Source organism: Nyctibius grandis, chromosome 3 (genome assembly GCF_013368605.1).
Source record: "Nyctibius grandis isolate bNycGra1 chromosome 3, bNycGra1.pri, whole genome shotgun sequence".
Classification (NCBI taxonomy): domain Eukaryota; kingdom Metazoa; phylum Chordata; class Aves; order Nyctibiiformes; family Nyctibiidae; genus Nyctibius; species Nyctibius grandis.
In genome coordinates this window covers 26788573-26806923 of record NC_090660.1, presented here as the reverse complement: position 1 = coordinate 26806923, position 18351 = coordinate 26788573, and the positions used below count along the sequence as shown (strand labels likewise).

The following is an 18351-nucleotide window of genomic DNA, read 5'->3' as shown; positions in this document are numbered from 1 at the left end:
TCTCCATGTAGGTTTGAAATGCAAAAATTGTTGGGAGTGCTTCGTTTCTCTACCTGTACCGATTCTGACAGACTCCCGTCTCTGCATTCCTGACGTACCAGTTAGCAGAGACTCAGTTCTCTTCTTTTCCATCCACAATTCTTCTGTCCTTCCCTGTGGCCTTGTTGTACAGTCCTTTATCATCAGGTTTATTTCAAATGGTGCTAGGTGTCTTGACTCCTGAATATGTAAGGTTGACTTGTCAGAACAGAGCATGCTAAGGAGAAACACTTACAGAAATTTTAAAATAAATTTAAAGAACTCTTGTGTTTCTTGAATTTATCTGAATACCAGGATAACAGGTATGAATGACTGAAATAAATTGACACTAATTTTTTAAATGAATGTTTCAGTTACCTTTCTCTCTTTACAAGCATGCAGTGTTCCCAGCCTTAGGCAATTAAAATGAATGATGTCGTAAGAAACCATGAGACAAAAAATGCCTTCTGGGGTTTAGGACTCTTTTCAGGACTTTTCTTGCTAAAGTAAGGATTAGAAATGAAAGCTTAGATTATTTTTATAATAAATACTGGAGCTGATGCTTTAAAAAAATTCCAAATACTCTGAGGTTATGATAAAATTATGAGCTGATATCTTACAAATATAAGAGTTCGTAGAAACTGATGTCATTTGAGTGTTGTATGGTTATGATCCCATAATATTTAGTTACTTTAACCTCACTTCTTTCTCAGGCTAGGATCTTTAAAATTTTTTTGGCACACATAACGTTCTTCCTGACTGGCCTCTGACAAATATGATAATGAAAGTAGTTTTCTTTTAGTTTAAAAGAAGAAAAACCCTCAATCTTTTTTTCTTCCTCTGTGACAGTTATTTGAACTTTTTACATGGAAATTATACTTATTTTTGAAATTAATCCAAAAACTTTTTTTACTTTTGAGATAAATTCATTTTCCAACCAGTGACTACAAAATAGGTTGTGAACCTGCTGGACGGACACTTGATACGAGATTTTTTCAAAAGCCTCATGTTTACGTAATTGCCACACTGTAACCTGCATGGAAGCTGAAGTCCCTGCAACAACTTGTGTATGCCCTTCATCTACTTATAATAAAAAATCCAATTACATCAAAGTGTACATTAAAAAAATTACATCAAAGTCAATGGGTACAAAGTTAGAGGTTCACAAATTCAGTCTGTGGCTTTGAGCCCACAGTGCAGTCCTTTGTAGCCGCTTGCCCCTCGATGCAGATACTAAGAACTGAGATCTACATGGCCATTCTTCATTGCCCTGATATTATTTACCTGGCCAAATTTGTGCTGCTGATCCTAATTTACTTACCAAGGCTTCTGAAACTCCAGAGTACAGACTAGTTTGAGTGGACAGTGTGAAAGTGCTGCTACTTAGGGGAATTTACCTAAACTAGTCAGCCCTCAGATCCCTAATTCCTGCCATTCCTTGCAGACGATCCTTTCGTGTCCTGCTCTGTTGAGCATCATCTCCAGCAGTGCTGTGTTGCTATGCCTTGTTGATATTTAATCGCACATTAAAGGAAGACACTTCTAATTTTCACTACTTTCTGTGACTGTAATAATGTAGTCGCTACAGCTCAAATCTGTAGGTAGGAAAGGCAGCTTGTGACAAATATAACTCAAAATTTTAAAACCTGCATAATCTTTAAAAAGTTCTTGGAAAGTTAGTGAACCAGTTTAGAGCTTCCTCTTGCATCTGTTCAAATTTGAATAATTACTCCTAAAAGGGATGTCCTTTTAACAGAGACATGCATCTAATTGGTAAACATAGAATAAACATAGAACTGACCATGATATGTCAGTCCAACACATGAAAACCTAATGTAAGCAGGTTAAAAGGGGTTTATCGTAGTTTTTCAAGCATTCACAATGTTCTATTTAAGCAAAATTACTTTGTTTTCTTACATCTGTCTTTAATAAAGCACTAAGATGGCTGCCAAGCAGTAGCTTCATCTTTATCCAGCTGGATGCACCTGAGCTTTCTTAGCTTGAGAAGAAATCTTTCTCATCAAGTGAACTGAAACTGAGTGAAATGTGCGTATTTGGAACTATAAATCAAAATGTCCATATACAGCTGTTCTCAGCCCAGAGGCATAAATGCGAAGGAGCTTGGTTCCAGAATGAGCTTTCAGCAATACCTGAAAATGTTCAGAGATGCTTTACAGCTCCATGTTACAATATTAGGACAGTACTGTAAAATCTAGATGAGTGACTTGCTCATTATGCTATTCTAATATGTGTGATATAATGGTAAGCTTCAGAGACAGTGATTCAGTACAGTGCCAATATGCAGAAAAACAGCCTTCTCTAACAGAGATTTGGGGTGAAGAAGTCGTATGGAATGAGCTTGCATTTTAAAACAAGGAAAAATATCTCCAGCTCTTTATAGCACCTGCTGGCATCAGGCAGAGCTTTTCTGAGGATGAAAAGTGATATTATCCTATTTTGCAAATGAGGAAGTTGGGCTGCAAATGAGGTGACCTTCCATGCAACAGCAACTGGAAGAGACTGAATAGGTTTTGGGCTCTTACCTCTCTGACCCCAGACTGCTGTGGACCCCTGAAAACAGGGAGAGAGAGATATTCTTATGATTTTGTACTACATTACAGTTTTATTGCAGTATTATGTGTCTGCATTTGGTCTTTGGAAGGGAAGATCCCGCCTGTAATTTTTACCATGGTATGCTTTGTACTATGATAGCTCCCAGAAGGTCAAACCGAGGCATATTGTCTCACTGCTCTAGGATGGCAATTCCACCTTGAGAAGATGACTCCTGCTCCAAATGAGCATGTTGTGATTTTAGGGGTATGGGGTTGGTTCTTTAGACTTGCAGAAAGATGCAGAGCTGGGACAGGCTTCACACGTGAAGCTAAGTGTGAATGGCAGGGTATGACAAAATGTAATGGGGTGATGGTAGTTTTGCATTATTTATCTATGCTGTCCCAAATAAAGAGAATAATTCCTTCTGTATTTGATTTCTGTGTTTGAATGAAGTGGCTCATGTCAGATTCTGTTAGGGGAAGTGTGTGACATGAGATGAGTTTGCAGTGACTGGCAACTAGCATAAAAGGACCCCTCTTTTTAGCCCCATATATTCACACAAAATAGACTTTGAAAAGAATAAGTTTTTTAATCACTCCTTTGCAAAAGCTAATAAATACTTAAATAGGAGACTTGCCCTTTTATAGTGAAGAATTGCTGAGCTGAAAGTGGGCAGTGAAATTGGCCATTTATGGAAAAAAGTTTTTTATTCTGTTTTATGTATAAATAGTAGAATAAGCGTAACTGTGGTGTTGCTTACCCATTACCTGTGATTAAAAACAGAAGAAATACAAGAGAGTAAGAGATTGTGGTAGGTAAGAGACTTAAATGAAGATTTGGGGTTGCAAATACTTTTAAAATAGTTACATGTTTCTTGAGACATATTTCTTGATACTGGCTCACTCAGCATTTTCTGAAATAGCATGAAACCTTTGAAAGTAATATTTCCAAATATGGATATGAAACTTTTATGCACTTGAATCATATTTAGACCCAGGCCCCTTGTTTGGGACGTGTGAATTTAGTGCTCAACTTGTGCATGTGGGGGGATTACCCAGAAAACTGCAGTGAGCAGAACTGTGTATATGATTTCTGCAGAGCTGAATGCCTCTTGGCTTGTGACAGCAAACATCTTAAAGTTTATGAGGCACAGCTCTCTCTCCCCACCCCCCAAGCAAATGAATTGCCAAACCCTGGGAGCCAGAGCTGCAACAGCAGGGCAGAGGCGCTCACTCGGTTCCCATTCCTTGACGAGCTCTCATAGGGGAATGCAGGGACCCTGTCCCACCAGCTAACCTGCTAGTGCAGGAAGGAAAAAACAAATTGAAGTGCTGCTCATTCTGACCATTGCTACCTCACCAGCCAGGAGAACTGATTACAAAAAAACCTCTGGAAAAGCCAGTTATTGTCTGGAGTCTTGGCAGTTGTGTTCTGTTAACAGCATTAAAATGAATCTATATCCTCTTACTCCTTCTAAAACATGGACATCCTGGGGCACAGATGGATTCCATGTATGTTCTAGTATGGGGGACAGCAAAATGGGACCCCAGTAGCCCAGTTTGAAACATGGGCTACTACTGAAATGTGTTAGTGCTGAAAGAGCTAACTGAACCTTGCTAGAGGTATTTTGCTTTTTATTTATGGCTCTGTCTTGAAAAATGAAAACCAATTTTCCATATTTCTCAAGTCTCCATTGCTTTGATAGACTTCTCTCATTTTAATCCTGAAATAGCTCTGTTATACTTTATATTGATTTCTGCCTGCCTTCTTTGGTTAGAATAAATAATTTTTCAAATAGACATGGGCTGAAAGCTCTTTAAACTGAAGGAATGACTCTCAGAGTTCTCTATAAATAGTTTTCTGTACAGCATGTGGGCCTTGGAAAGTAAGCTCTTTTCTGTTATATGGTCTGAGTTGACCAAAATTGCAAACTGGCATGCATACAGCCTTGATGGAGGGCTAGTCTACATCACTAGAGTAATATAATCTAAGGCAATTGATATGCCTCTGAACTGCAGAGATTGAATTGTGGCCATATTAGGTATTAATTACATTTGCTGACACAAAATGCAAGTCAGTGCTCAGGTGAGGGGGAGGGAAAGGGACTACATCCAACTCCACAGCTATCCCTGCGAAGTTATTTTTCTTTTGCTTTCATTTAGTGAGTTTAAATTTGATAGCTCTAAGATGGACAGATTTCCTTCTGATACTTAAATGGAAAAGAAAAACAAGCTATTTTATTGAGAGGAGGTATGCACCTGATCACCTTTCCCAGTTTCTAGTTTTCATTTCATTTCTACTGCATTGTTTGTTCTTCTCCTTTTTGGGTAGCTGCTAGCTTGGAATGGTTCTGGCTGAGTAGTTATAAAATTGGATTTCTGCCTTGCCTGGTCTGAACACAGATCTCTTAGTGCAATTCATGGGTTTTGCTAGCTGCTCACTTTACATCTTGCCAAATGGACTCATTAGCCTCCAGTCTTATGTAACCTTCCCTCTAGCAGAGCTGATCAGCCATCCCAATATAACCTGAACCAAAACCAAGTAAAAGAAAAGAGAAAGTACAGGCAGTGAAGATGTCAGAAAGAAACTTAGGCAATCAGTCTAGATCTGGGAGTCTTGAATCCAAGGTGACATATCTAACAGCTTAATATATGACATGGTACGGTTTATTGCCTGGCACAATACTTACTTTGGGATTATTAGAAACACTTTACATTTTCAAAGCGGATTTCTGAAAGCAAACCATTATCATGTCAGGACACAAGACAAAGCTCTCTATTAGAGATTGGTTTTATTCTGCAGCCCCCACTGTCAGCTTGCACCATTAAAACCGAAAAGCAAACTCTGCCTCTTTCCTCTCAGCCATCTATGGCACACTCTGAATATGTGTTAGCTTATTACCAAAACATGGCAGTGAAGGACTGTAACAGGCTCCACATGGCAGCGTTCGTAGATGCATACCTACGGTTCTTCATCTGGGTCAAGAAATACAGCTCTCATTTCTCAAGTTTTGGAGAATATTGCCAGTCTTAAGAAAAGTTTGCCTAAGACGTCTTGGTATTTTGAACAGCAATTAGAGGAGAGTAAATGAGTAGTGGTGAAAAAGATGGTGGAGATATTTGTAAGACACAAATAGAAATCAGATGGTTAATGTTCTTTGCTTGCCAGTGACTGTTGTGTACCGGTTCCATGTTATTTTGATAATCCTCCTGCAGTAACTAAAGTGAAACTGGTAAGCCTGGTAGCTTGAATGCAATTCTTTGTTTAAAAAATGGAGGGGGGGAAGGAAAAAAAAGTCAAAATCCAGTATAAACATGCGGATCAAAAAAGAAAGTCTGGAACATGAGATTTTCTTTTGTGTTAAATGTATGCTGTTGAAACAACCACATATTGTGCTAGTGTGAGAACAAGGAAGTGAGAATGACCAAAGTGACAAACTTAATATAATAGACCAAGCTACAGTCTGGTAGAAAATATATGGCACAAATGAGTGTCCAGGAACATGAACGCAAAAAAGGTTTCCAAGACGTTGAGCATTTAGGCTTGTATTTCTCTCATTTCTTTTGAGCATGTCTTTACTACAAGACATGATTACAACAGAGCTGTAAGAAGCTGAGAGCTGATAAGGTGCTGACACTGACACTGTGGTCACGAGGAGGAATTTTTTCTTAACAACATGAAAAATACTTGTAATTCAGCCCAAAGTCTTGCAGGGTTTAATTATATGTGGTTTTGATGTTATGCAAAACATGACTTTACTTCTATACATTGACTTCAGTACAGGATTTTTCGTTTAAAATGAAGCTTCGTACACAAGACTGAAAGTCAAAAGTTGTTATTCCAAGGAGAAATGCACCAGCTCTTCAGGAAGTTGGTATAAAACACCCTGCAAGTGCTGCTGAGGTGGTAGGTAGGTTTAATTCCACCAGAGGCACAATGTGTTATACTGTCCTACAGATGTTAAGTGCACATAGCTTTCTAATGCAATGTTAAACTTGCAGGTATTTTCAAAATAACAGTCCAATTACTAATTCAACTGTCATTAGCAATTATGTATTAACTGGAAGATGAAATTGGTTTAATCCCGTGACTCTTGCTTATACCTTTATTTCTGAGGAATGCCATTGCGGTGCTCAGGGCCGAGGTTATCAGGAAGGTGGGCACGTCACCAGTAACTGAAGCAGCTGCATGTTCTGTGGTGGAGATTTGGGAGAAGAGAACTCTGGGTGTATTTTTTTTTTTAAATCAACCAACCTCTTCCAATGTCTAAACATGAAGCTGTGGTACCTCCTGGAGCATCAAGTGGATCTGAAATCATTTTCTTTTGAAGAAAAATAGAAAAAAGCTAGCGCTGCAGCTTAATACAGAGCTGAAACAGATAAAAGCAGATAGGGAATGTGTTAACTAGATCCTAAACATTAAAATACTTTAATAGTTAGGTAATGCAAAAATAAGGCAACTATAAATACTTCATTTAAATTGGTAATCTTTTGTTTTGCTGAGTAAACTAGGTGCCATTTATTTTGGAAGGAAACGTTTGCAATGTTCTCATGAACACCACGACACGCTCCGCAGCAGAGAGCACTACGTTAAGTCAATGGTGGCTAATCTTGCTTCCCTGTTCTCTTCCTTTCTGTGGTGCAATTGTGGAGTCATGTGCTGCAGTCAGAAATGCTGTGCTGTCCATGTAGCTTGTGTTTAAAAAAGAAAAACAAAACTGAGAATCGGTTTTGGTTCACAACTATAATGTTGGTTTCATTGCCTGTAGTGAGGGTGTCATGCAAACAGAAGAAGGAAATACATAGTCTGAGGATAGTCATGATCTATCGTAGGTCTGAGCTGTCTGTTAAGAGTCCTGTTCCTAGCTATAGGATGTTTTCTTACAGCCGGGGCATACACCCAGTGATCTTCCAGTGAGCAGCACCATGAGCAGCCTAGAGATGGGAAAGAAAAATGCTGAAGCATTTAGTAGTCAGTTGGAGAATCCCTTTTCAAAGTAAAACTGGTAGTTCCAAGATTTCAAGTTAATGTATCAGTTTCTTACAGCATACTGTAATTTATATTCTGAGGACAGTCTCAAGTTTAATTAAAACTGGTTTGACCAGTTAAATGGGCATTTAAGTAACACAGTTTTTTTAAAGTGTGGAATGTTAAACAAATATAATGTAAATGTAGATCCCTGTAAATAGTTGTCTCCAGTGACAGTTCCCTAGTTAAATACCCTAAGGCCTTTTTCGAAAAGTGAATATGGCTCTCCACATGTCCTTGTTAAGTAAATGGCAGGTAAGTTTGCTATTTATGCAAATAGTAACTGAGAACCTTTGCTATGGAAGAAAAATGTAAATGAGGATTGTATAGCAATTTTTTTTTTCTATAGAAAGCATGAATTTGAAATCTCCTCATGTGCCTCGTACAGTATGCTCTTTGTTCAGGATGAGGCTAGAGAAATACAAGCTATAGGTGTTAACTTTGAAAAAATACCCTTTCCCAGTGTGCAGTCCCTCCAGGAATGAGGTCTTCCCACGTCTGCTCTTCACTGGGATTGTAGTGTGGAGGAGGCTAATGTTTTCCTTGGTTCCTAACTTCTTACTGTTACATTTTTGGAGTGTCTCTTTTGGAGGCACTCAAAAGAGTCCAGGGGTCTGCAAGCCAAGCGTATTTGTGGTATTGAGATCCATGATAGAGATAGCGCTGGAAGGACCAAATTTGAGCAAAATGTGTATTGGAAGGAAATCTTCCCACTATCTAGGCTTTTATCACCTTGTGTGTTTTTGTAATTAGACATGGTGGTGGTGTCTTAAGTATTTGAAGGAGGCAAAAAGTGGTTGGCCATAATTGGAATAATATGTGTGGAATCTCGCCTCTCCCTCGGCTGTGCATGTTCCTGGGACCTGAACAGTTTGAAAGATGTGGATAATAAGCACCTCTGAAATTTGCATCATTTCCTATTTAGGAACTTAGTTCTAGGATACAGATTAGAAGGCTTTGGCTAGTGTAAAACATTTATTAAACTGCTTCCTGGGGAGTCATGAACAAACCCCAAAGTGACGTGGTGACTTAGAAAGAATAAGGAGGAGGCACATGCTTATATGTTTGGTTTAGTCTTTCAGGTTATTTTGAAGCCTGCAAACTGTTTCTTCAAGAGGTGTTCTTGTAAAATTAATCTGAGTCTCTGCAAAACAGGTGTTTACAGCAGAGTTTCCCCTTCCAACTGTGTGCCTAACAATAGTGTGATTAAGATCTCAGTCTGGGGCAGGCTGACTTTTGGCTGCATGTGTGTACCTGCATGAGCATGTCTGCAAACCTGCTTTTATTATTCAACAAACAGAACATATGCAGTTAATCTTAATATAGGAGAAATGCTTTGAACATGAGCTGGGTCTCAAGTCTGTAGGAAGGCTGGTAGACTGAATGGGGCAGATGAGGCAAAGAGAAATTGATGGCAGCATTTTTAATTTAAGCAATCAGAGCATAGGATGAACTGAACGCAAGGCTGAGCAACACATACACTGCACTGTAAAAATAACTTGTTATACTTCTGTGTTGTTCAGTTTTTAATATGGCTTTTGTTTCTGTTATAAACAATGCAAAACAGCCTTGCAGGAGCTGCCAAGGATGAAACTGCAGGCACTGGCAGTTGTATCTATGCTGCTGGGCAATGCAGTGTTGTGTTGGATCACTGGAAAAAAAACAGTTGTGGCAAAACCAGTGCGATTCTGATTTAAAACCAGCAATAGGAAAGTATCAAATAATGCTAACACCAAAATGGATCAGTTGTAGACAATGGTCCAAGGAGAACAGGGGTGATGTTATTTCTATCCATATTAGCTGGTCTAATAGAAGGTGTTACCTGTGCCTACAAAGCACAGCCTCGCCTGGGGTGGGTGGGGAGTTCTCACACAGCAGAGCATTTCTTCCATGCTGCTCGTTGACTTGGGAAGGCAAGACTGTATTTGTCCATGTTCTGCTCATGTTTTCTGCAAGATGGCTTTGTAGCTGGAGAAGCTAAGGGTGTATTGGCTTGAAGAAATGAGGTGTATTACATTTGGGAGCACGCTCCTACAGAGTGGCTCTGCAGCACACAGATCGGTACTTCACTAAAGTGGCTTTAATATAGAGAGACTATATTTATCTCTATATTTAATACAGAGAGACTGCATAAGGTGGTACCTTGATATATTTGTTTCCGCAGATTCTCCTACAGCTAAAGTAGTGCTGGTGTCTGACCAAAGTCAGACTAGGTAGTGGATCTTCAGTCACTATGTGTCTCCAGGCTCTTCAGCTCTACAGTCCTCCAAGTCAGAAGGACACAAGTCCAAAGTCTTCGACAGTTGCTTTCAATGTAACCTACAAAATCTTCATCACTCGTCGATCAAATAATGGATAAATTTTATTTTTATTCAGGAATTCTGCCTAGCTAACTAGCTTTTTTCCACACAGGGTGCAAAAACAAATTACATGTGCAAAGTACTTGTGGTTTCAGGTTGATGGTAAACGAATTGATAGTTTTGGCAAAACCTTTGCCTGTAATCATAGAATCACAGAATCATTTTGGTTGGAAAAGGCCTTTAAGATCATCAAGTCCAACCGTTAACCTAACACTGCCAAGTCCACCACTAAACCATGTCCCTAACCACCACATCTACTCATCTTTTAAATACCTCCAAGGATGGTGACTCAACCACTTCACTGGGCAGCCTGTTTCAATGCTTGATAACCCTTTCAGTGAAGAAGTTTTTCCTGAGAGCCGATCTAAACCTCCCCTGGCACAACCAGAGGCCATTTCCTCTCATCCTATTGCATGTTACTTGGGAGAAGAGACCGATCCCCACCTGGCTACAACCTCCTTTCAGGTAGTTGTAGACAGTGATAAGGTCTCCCCTCAGCCTCCTTTTTTTCCAGGCTAAACAACTCCATTTTTTTAAATGAAACTGCTGGTCTTCATTCCTGTTCTGTTCTTGGAAAAATAGGTTCCTAAGTGATGAATTAATACATACCTCAGAGCTCAAGTATTTCACTTAGTAATATCTCAGGTACAACTTTTTAATTTGCTCTCAAATAATTGTCTTGTGATTTTTAACTTTTCTGATAACTTGCTGTATTATTAGTAGTTATGCTTCTCAAATGAAGCAGTTACTCATGTACAAGATCTTAAATAGTCAGGCACAATTTTATATCAGCCTGCTGTGTGCTTAAATTATTGTAGCTCTCATAATTGCAGTCTATTATCAATGATCATAGTTCAGATATATTAATGACAAACGGCCTGTATTAAAAACGAACATCATCCTTCCCATTTTTGTGTGGTGTACATGTCCCCAGGAATTTTAAAATGATATAAAAATTTAAGTTCCTCTTTTTTTTTTTAAAGGAAATTTGCATCAAATACATTCTACTTCTCACCAGACGAAAATAGAACTGAAATCTGGCTGAGAATTAAACCCTTAGACTTGGCAATAATCCTTCTTAGAGTTCCTTTATTGGTTGGATATAAAAGAAAACAGGACAGTACCAAAACTGGAATTGGCTTCTTTTAAAGATCAAGGTTAGAAAATCAAGTGAGCACAATTTCTGTGTTTTAAGCATTCACTGTTTTTTTCACTCTATGCTCCTTTACTAGATCTTGAGATTTATGAGGCTTTGGAGGAAGGAAAGGAGGCACCGTAGTTACAGGACTGTGCACATGGTGAGGGAAGGAGAAAAAATTATCTGTGGCCCATGAAGAAAACAGCACAAGTGCCAAGCCGAGATGTTCCCAGTTTATTATTGTGTGTCTCACAGCAATAAACACACCAAATTGTTCAGTATTAAGGACTCGGCTTGAACAACCAGGGCATGTGCAGACCACAGGCCTTATTTTGTTGTGTGCACTTAATGAACTAGCATCTTGTTACCCTTGGATATATCTCTTTGGGAGGGAAAGGTGGTGAGGTGTGTGTTTCTTGCTTCCTCCCTTGCACCAGCACCACAATGGAACACAGAATGAGAGGATAGGGTAGGTTAGGGTAGGGTAGGGTACGGTAGGGTACAGTAGGAAAGGAGAAAGGAGAAAGAAAAAAAGAGAAAAGTGAGAAAAAATAAAAAGAGAAGGGAAGGGAAGGGAAGGGAAAGGAAGGGAAGGGAAGGGAAGGGAAGGGAAGGGAAGGGAAGGGAAGAGAAGAGAAGAGAAGAGAAGAGAAGAGAAGAGAAGAGAAGAGAAGAGAAGAGAAGAGAAGAGAAGAGAAGAGAAAGAAGAGAAGGAGAAAAGAGAAGAAAAGAACATATCACTGCCACTGAGGTGCGATGGTGGTTGAACCTGAGTGAGACCTAGCATTTCTGTTCTGTTAGTTCCAAGTAACATCAGAGGAAAAGGAAGTTGTGTGAGGATAATTGAGAAAGAACAGGAAAACATGGCTTTGTTGCTAAAAGACAAGGCTAGCGAGCGTACTTCTGTCTAGGAGTACGCTACAGACATCTTCTAACGTTAACCCGGTAAACTGATTGACCTGGGCTGGTGAGACAGGAGTGTCTCTGAGTGTGCGTGTGTGTGTGTAATGGGAAGCGTAAAACTGTACTGCATATTTTGAGAAGTAATAAATTATTTTTTTTTTCCATAAAAGTTTCAGAATATGTTTTGAAAATTGTGTCCAGAAATTCCTTGCTTCCTTAAGATCCTACATATATTCCTTTATAAAAGCTTGCTTTTTTTAAAAGAAAACAGAGGCGAGTCAATGTGGTACAGAGATGTAATGGTTTCTTCAAGATCTTTTTATTTATTTTGGGTAGCTGTGGGGTGGGGCTGTTTCTGGGATGGTATTTCCTTTGGTTTGGAGTGTTGAAACCCTGCCTTGGGAGGGATGTGCATTTTACAGCTCTTGTCTGCAGGCGATGTGAGATAACTCATGCCTGGGAACAGGCTTGTGCAAAGGCTACTTTGGCCTAACCTACTGCATGTGCTTACATTGCGCTGAAGGCAGTGGGATTTCAGAAGATACCTATTGTCCTCTTGAGCTTGTTTTTCTGGAGGCGGGCTGAGCTCCTCACACTTTGCATGAAGTTGAACAGGAACTTTGGAAGTTTAGCTTTGGCAGTTGGGCTATGGTAATTTACAGATGATACCTGTGTTTTTGTCCTTTCCTGATGCACTGTTCTCTGTACTGAGAATGAGGGTGATAGCAAGGCCATTCCTGTAATAGCCAGACCCTTTAGTGGGATATGAAAGTGTATGCTAAATGAAATGTTTAGAAATTTATTAGCACGTAAGAAATCTAATTGGGCAGACAAATCTTTACTGACAGAAGAGACAGTAAGAATCTAATTCTAGGGACATCTTCAATATAGAAGCACAATTTGAAATACAAAGCTTCGAAATAATATTTCTTATCCCAAACTGTACAAATGTATGCTGCCTGTGTTCCAGTGACTCATGTCCATCAGATCAGTTCAGTCTTCAAACATAAAATCTGTAATGTTCTGTGAGTTGTTCTTCCTGCTGTATTACGATCTTATGGACATTAACTCTTTTTTTGCCACAGTTATCCCAGGAAATCCTGATTATCAAGAATATTCAATTTTCAAAGTGCTTAATGTGCTCTAGGTGACCTGTAGAGATGATATTTTGTAATACAAATATAGTCAGGTTATTTCTTATATGCAATAAAAAAGATAACCTCTGCAAGCTCTCCAGGAGCTTGCTTTCTTGAGGTGAATGGAAACTTCAGGATGAGCACAATGACCAGTAGCTCTTAGAAACTGAAGAAATCCTTGTTTCTGTTGTAGAAGTCCTCCATAGTGATCTCTGAATCTGTTTCTTCTTCCATGAGGAGAGCAGTACAATCAAAGAATACTGAGCACACTAAGAAGCAGATGAAGTCTCTTGTAACTTCGAAGTGTTGTATTTAACCTTGCTCTTCTGATGCACTGGTCTGATCTGCTTCTAGATGTTCTCTTTCTAGAGCCTTTTCTGTCTGGTAGTGAAGAGGCACAGCCATCAAATGCTGTGCCGTTTTACAAGAATGGTGCTAAGCACCAAAAGTTTCAAGGATCTTCCTTTTGGATGTACTTTGCACTTATCTGGTATCTGCTAGAGCTGGTTCAAAACCACTGTGTGTTAATGGTATTGCAAATAACTGAAGCCATACTGGGTTTTAGTCTCTATGGTAAATAGTTGTAGGAAATTTTTTTTTTTTCTGGGTCTGTCATTTACAAGGTGGATGCAATGGTGGGTTAGGGAAAGGCAGGGGAAGTGGGAGAGGCTGAGCAAGAGAGCCAGGGCCATCAGACTCCCTGGGACAGACAGGGTATCTCCTATTTGTTAGACTCTAGTCCTTTGATGGGGTCGGGGGGGAGTAAAAAGGTCTGTACTCTTGCAAGTGTTAATATGTAGGTAGTAATACAGAGTAGATTTAACACCATGTGAATACATATCACAGTGACTTAATGCACTTTCACTTATGAGACGTTTCACTGAGATTCACTTTCATGTGGCACCAGGCAGGATTATCCCTTCAAGAACAGCCAGTACAGTCACAGGGATAGTTAAATGGCTTGATCTACATGCTCTGTTTCTTCCAGGTATAGTTGGTTGTAATTTTAAAATACTTTTTAAGGTCTGATTTGTGTATGCTGCACCCTGAGACTCTTTGCACTGGGCCATTCAGAGCTGTGCTTCAGGCAGTTAAGGTGGGGCAGGGGCTAGATCAGCATCTGTTTGAGGCAATGAAGCACATGGGGGCTGTTTCTGGAGAACGTGACAGGGAAGCCCAGATATGGTTATCAGGAGGCTGGGGAGAGGAGGAGCAGTGTTTGTAATTCAGATATAGGGGGAAAGGAACATTGCAGCATTGCTGCCTGCAGGTCTGGGCGATGACCCTGCTGATTGCTGTGCTTTTGCATGATAGCCTGGCATAGCTATAATGATGATGATCTAGAGGGCTTTCAAATAGGGAGATATAAGATCCAGCGTCACAAGGAGTGAATCTAGTCTGTATAAAGTAGTTGAAACTATGCTGGAAGGTGGTAGTCTATTTGTAACTGTGAATGTTTACTAATAGAGCATAATGATAGTCTCTGAACCTCTTCCCCATCTTCTGCTGCAGTATCTTGAGCCAGCTGGCTGTGATGCAAATTGAGACACACTGATTTCACAGTATACCTTCGAGCAAAGACAGTGAATGTTTCTTTTCATAGTTTGGGAGCACTCATATGCATGCTTCTCTGCTTATTAAAGGTCCTTTGGCATACGCATTCTGTAGCCAGCTGTATCTGAGATTAAAAGCTTTTTGTGGAAGAAAATATAAATTGTGATGAGTTACTACTATCCATGAAATAGCAAAATCTGGAAAATACAGAAGACAGCAAATGAAATTAGGCTCATGGTATCTGGGCTTTGCTGGGAAACAAATACAGGCTTAATTAGGGATTGCAAATTGGGATACACACATGACTTCAGTATAAATCTCTGATCCTGCTGACTTGCAAATGCCCTTTCAAAGTGTTTGGTTCTAACTGCATAAACAATAAGCTGCAGTAATATTCATGGAGTATCAAGAAGCCTGTAAATTTGTCAGATAACAAACTAATGTCCATAGCCTGCCCTAAATACCTAAAAAGCTGGTATCTCTGCTATGAAGGTAGAGATCAGGTTGCTCAACTGTGGCTCTGTGGAAGTTAATCCTTTTATTGATGTTGCCCATAAAATTTCAGACAACAAAGTAGTATTTTAGTAACATCAGGTTACCATTTTGCAGAGCTGTGTGCTAACCCTTCAATAGTATTTGCAAATTGTTATTCTTCTTGAGAGCTGGAATCAGAAAGGTCTCTGCTGACCATAATATCTCATTTTTGCCCAAGACGTGGAAAATCTACTGTTGGGCTGTGCCTGTGCCTTGTATCTGTGGTAGCAGAAAATCTACTGAGATACAGCTAGTTCTTAGTGGTATTAAAAATTATTATTTAGCTTTCTATGAGCACTCTTATGAATTTTTACTGGTTTGTATCCACAATTTTGGCAAGTGTGTGAAAAATATAGGGCCTATGAGACTACCTACCTTTGCAAAACAGAAAATTAAAATGATTTGGCTCTCTTGGAGAAACTTTTAAATTAAACATTTGTTTGACAGTATTTTGAAAAAAATCACCTTCTGCACTATTTTCAAATGGTATGAAACTAGGAATTTTTTTTCTTAATCTTTTGTTGAGTATGAATGGTGTATTTAATACCAGAAGTGTATTTTTTAGGCAATCATAGAGATTTTCATGTTCATTAATAACACAATATATCTGTGTCCCCTCCTGTGTTCACAGGCAAAGTTTGCTTTGAAGTACTGTGAAAAATTTTGTATATTCTTAGTTGAGACTCCCACACGAAGGGTATATAAATACTGATGTGATTACATACATGCTCAACTGCTTTTAAACAACTGAACTGTGTACCTGATCACTTGTCATGATTGCAAACCATGAGCAGAGGCTACACAGCATGCACCTCTCTCACCCCCCCATTTTTTATTGCATCATGTCATGTGCTGCACGTAAGCCTGCATTCAGAAGCGCCTGTATTTGCTTCTGTTGTCTCATCGAGTGATTGCAGGCTTGCTGTGTTTCAGGCTCTGTGTTTCCCATCCCGCTGCGGGGGGCTGTGAGGTGCTGCTGTGTGTGGGAATGTGGGGCTCCCTGCCAGCGATCCCTGAGGGAGCTGCAGGGTGGGAAGGGGCTGGGTGGGGGCTCCATGCGTGAGGATGTCCCCACTTGGGAGCTGCTCCTCCTTCTGGGGCTGCTGGAGCATGGTGCCCTCACCCCTCTGGGTGAAGGAGGCACAAGTTCTGGCCTCTGGGTACCATCAGTCCTGCGCGTAGGCTGTAGCTACAGTGGGAGCTGGCTGTGTGGGTAACCGGTGGAGAGAGTGTAGCACGTAATGCAGTCTTCTGTCTTAGGAGGAACATCAGCCTTCTCGCTGACTCTAGGCTCACTTTGATCTTTCCGAATCTTAATGCAAAGCTTGTTCATAGCCTTTGCTAGAGTGATAGTGGGCTTTATGTTAACCAGGGTTGGATGCCAAGATTGACAGTAAAATTCAGTTTGTGTCCAACCTGAATATAAATATGGCTTTTTTCTACTTCCAGCCTTTATATCCCTTTCTCAGGACACAACAGATCATGATGTATATTGGTCCTCCATCATCTTGTTACTCCCTCCTCTCACCCCCCCACCCCGAACAGTAGCGAGGGTTGGACGGGTTCAGAGAAGGACCGTTTATAAGGGGATGTGGCAGAAGGGGGTTTGCTGACAGAAATGCTGCGGGGCTGAGCGGAGCATAAGCTCAGAGGAGGTGATGCTCAGCAGTGTCAGTGCATTCAGTTGATAACTTCTGACCAAACGGGTTGTAGTTTCCTTTTCAGAACCCAGCATCAATTTTACTCTTGTACCTCAGTTGATGGGATTATGATTCTCTCAGTGACAAATACTGGGCTTTGGGTAACCACCTCCTCCCCTTTTCTGTTACAGAGCTCCAACATGGGAGGCAAACTGAGCAAGAAGAAGAAGGGGTACAGTGTCAATGATGAAAAAGCTAAAGACAAAGACAAGAAGGCTGAAGGAGCAGCAGCTGAGGAAGAGGAGACTCCAAAGGAGGCTGAGGATGCCCAGCAAACCACAGAGACCACAGAAGTGAAGGAGAACAACAAGGAGGAGAAGGGCGAAAAGGATACTCAGGTCACTGCCAATAAGACGGAAGAAAAAGAAGGAGAGAAGGAGAAAACAGTGACCCAGGAAGAAACCCAGAAACCAGAACCAGAGAAGGTGGAGTCTGTTGTTGATGCGAAAGTAGAGCCACAGAAGAGTAACGAACAGGCACCCAAGCAAGAGGAGCCGACTGCAGCCTCTGCTCCTGCTGCCAGTAGCGAAGCACCCAAAACTTCTGAGCCTAGCAACGATGCAAAAGCTTCCCAGCCTTCAGAAGCCACAGCTCCCAGTAAAGCAGATGACAAGAGCAAAGAGGAAGGGGAAGCCAAAAAGACTGAGGCTCCCGCAACGCCTGCAGCCCAAGAAACTAAAAGTGAAGTGGCCCCAGCTTCAGACTCAAAACCTAGCAGCAGCGAGGCTGCACCTTCTTCCAAGGAGACCGTGGCAGCAACAGCAGCACCTAGTTCCACTGCTAAGGCCTCGGACCCTGCAGCCCCACCAGAGGAAGTGAAACCTTCTGAAGTTCCAGCGACTAATTCGGATCAAACCATAGCAGTGCAAGATTAAACTGGACAGCCTGTTGAAACAACCACTTAAAACAACCTGTGTCTTTTTTTTATTTTTTCAGCTATACTAACTCGTTTCAGATCTGAAATAACAAATATGTATTGCCCAGAAAGAAAAGGAGAAAAAAAAAAAAGAAAAATTGAAAAGGATGTCCCATCAAGTTGGGAGGGAGGGAGGGGGGAGAATCCAAATAGTATTTTTGTGGGGAAATATCTAATATACTTTCTGCTAACTTGACACAAGTCCTGGATTTAAAAAAAAAAAGTAAAATAAATGGATGTCTGAAAGTACAGCACATCTTTTGTATCTGAACTGCTGTAAATGCACTCCACCAATGTATTAAAATCTTCTTTTTGTTCTGTAATGGGGTTTGGGAGTGATGCGTTTGATTCTGCCCACTGGGTTTGTGCCAAGGCAATCAGATCTTTATGAAAGCAGTATTTTCTGTGGTTTTTTTATTTACAGCCTTTCTTCTTTTGATATTTTTTTTATGCAGTGGATGAATGCCAACTTTCAGACAAAACTCACTTAGCTGTCCACATATTTCTCAAT

The 18351-nt window shown here is 40.3% G+C and overlaps 1 protein-coding gene across 1 annotated transcript in view; it reads left to right on the top strand.

Annotated features, from left to right (window-relative positions):
- BASP1 (brain abundant membrane attached signal protein 1) overlaps positions 1 to 17948 on the top strand; it is a 53483-nt gene extending 35535 nt beyond the window's left edge. Inside the window, exon 2 of the mRNA XM_068396970.1 lies at positions 17056 to 17948. Coding sequence (XP_068253071.1) covers positions 17065 to 17799 — 735 coding nt within the window. The 5' untranslated portion in view covers positions 17056 to 17064 and the 3' untranslated portion in view covers positions 17800 to 17948. The remainder of the gene's footprint in view (positions 1 to 17055) is intronic.
- Positions 17949 to 18351: the final 403 nt, after the last annotated feature.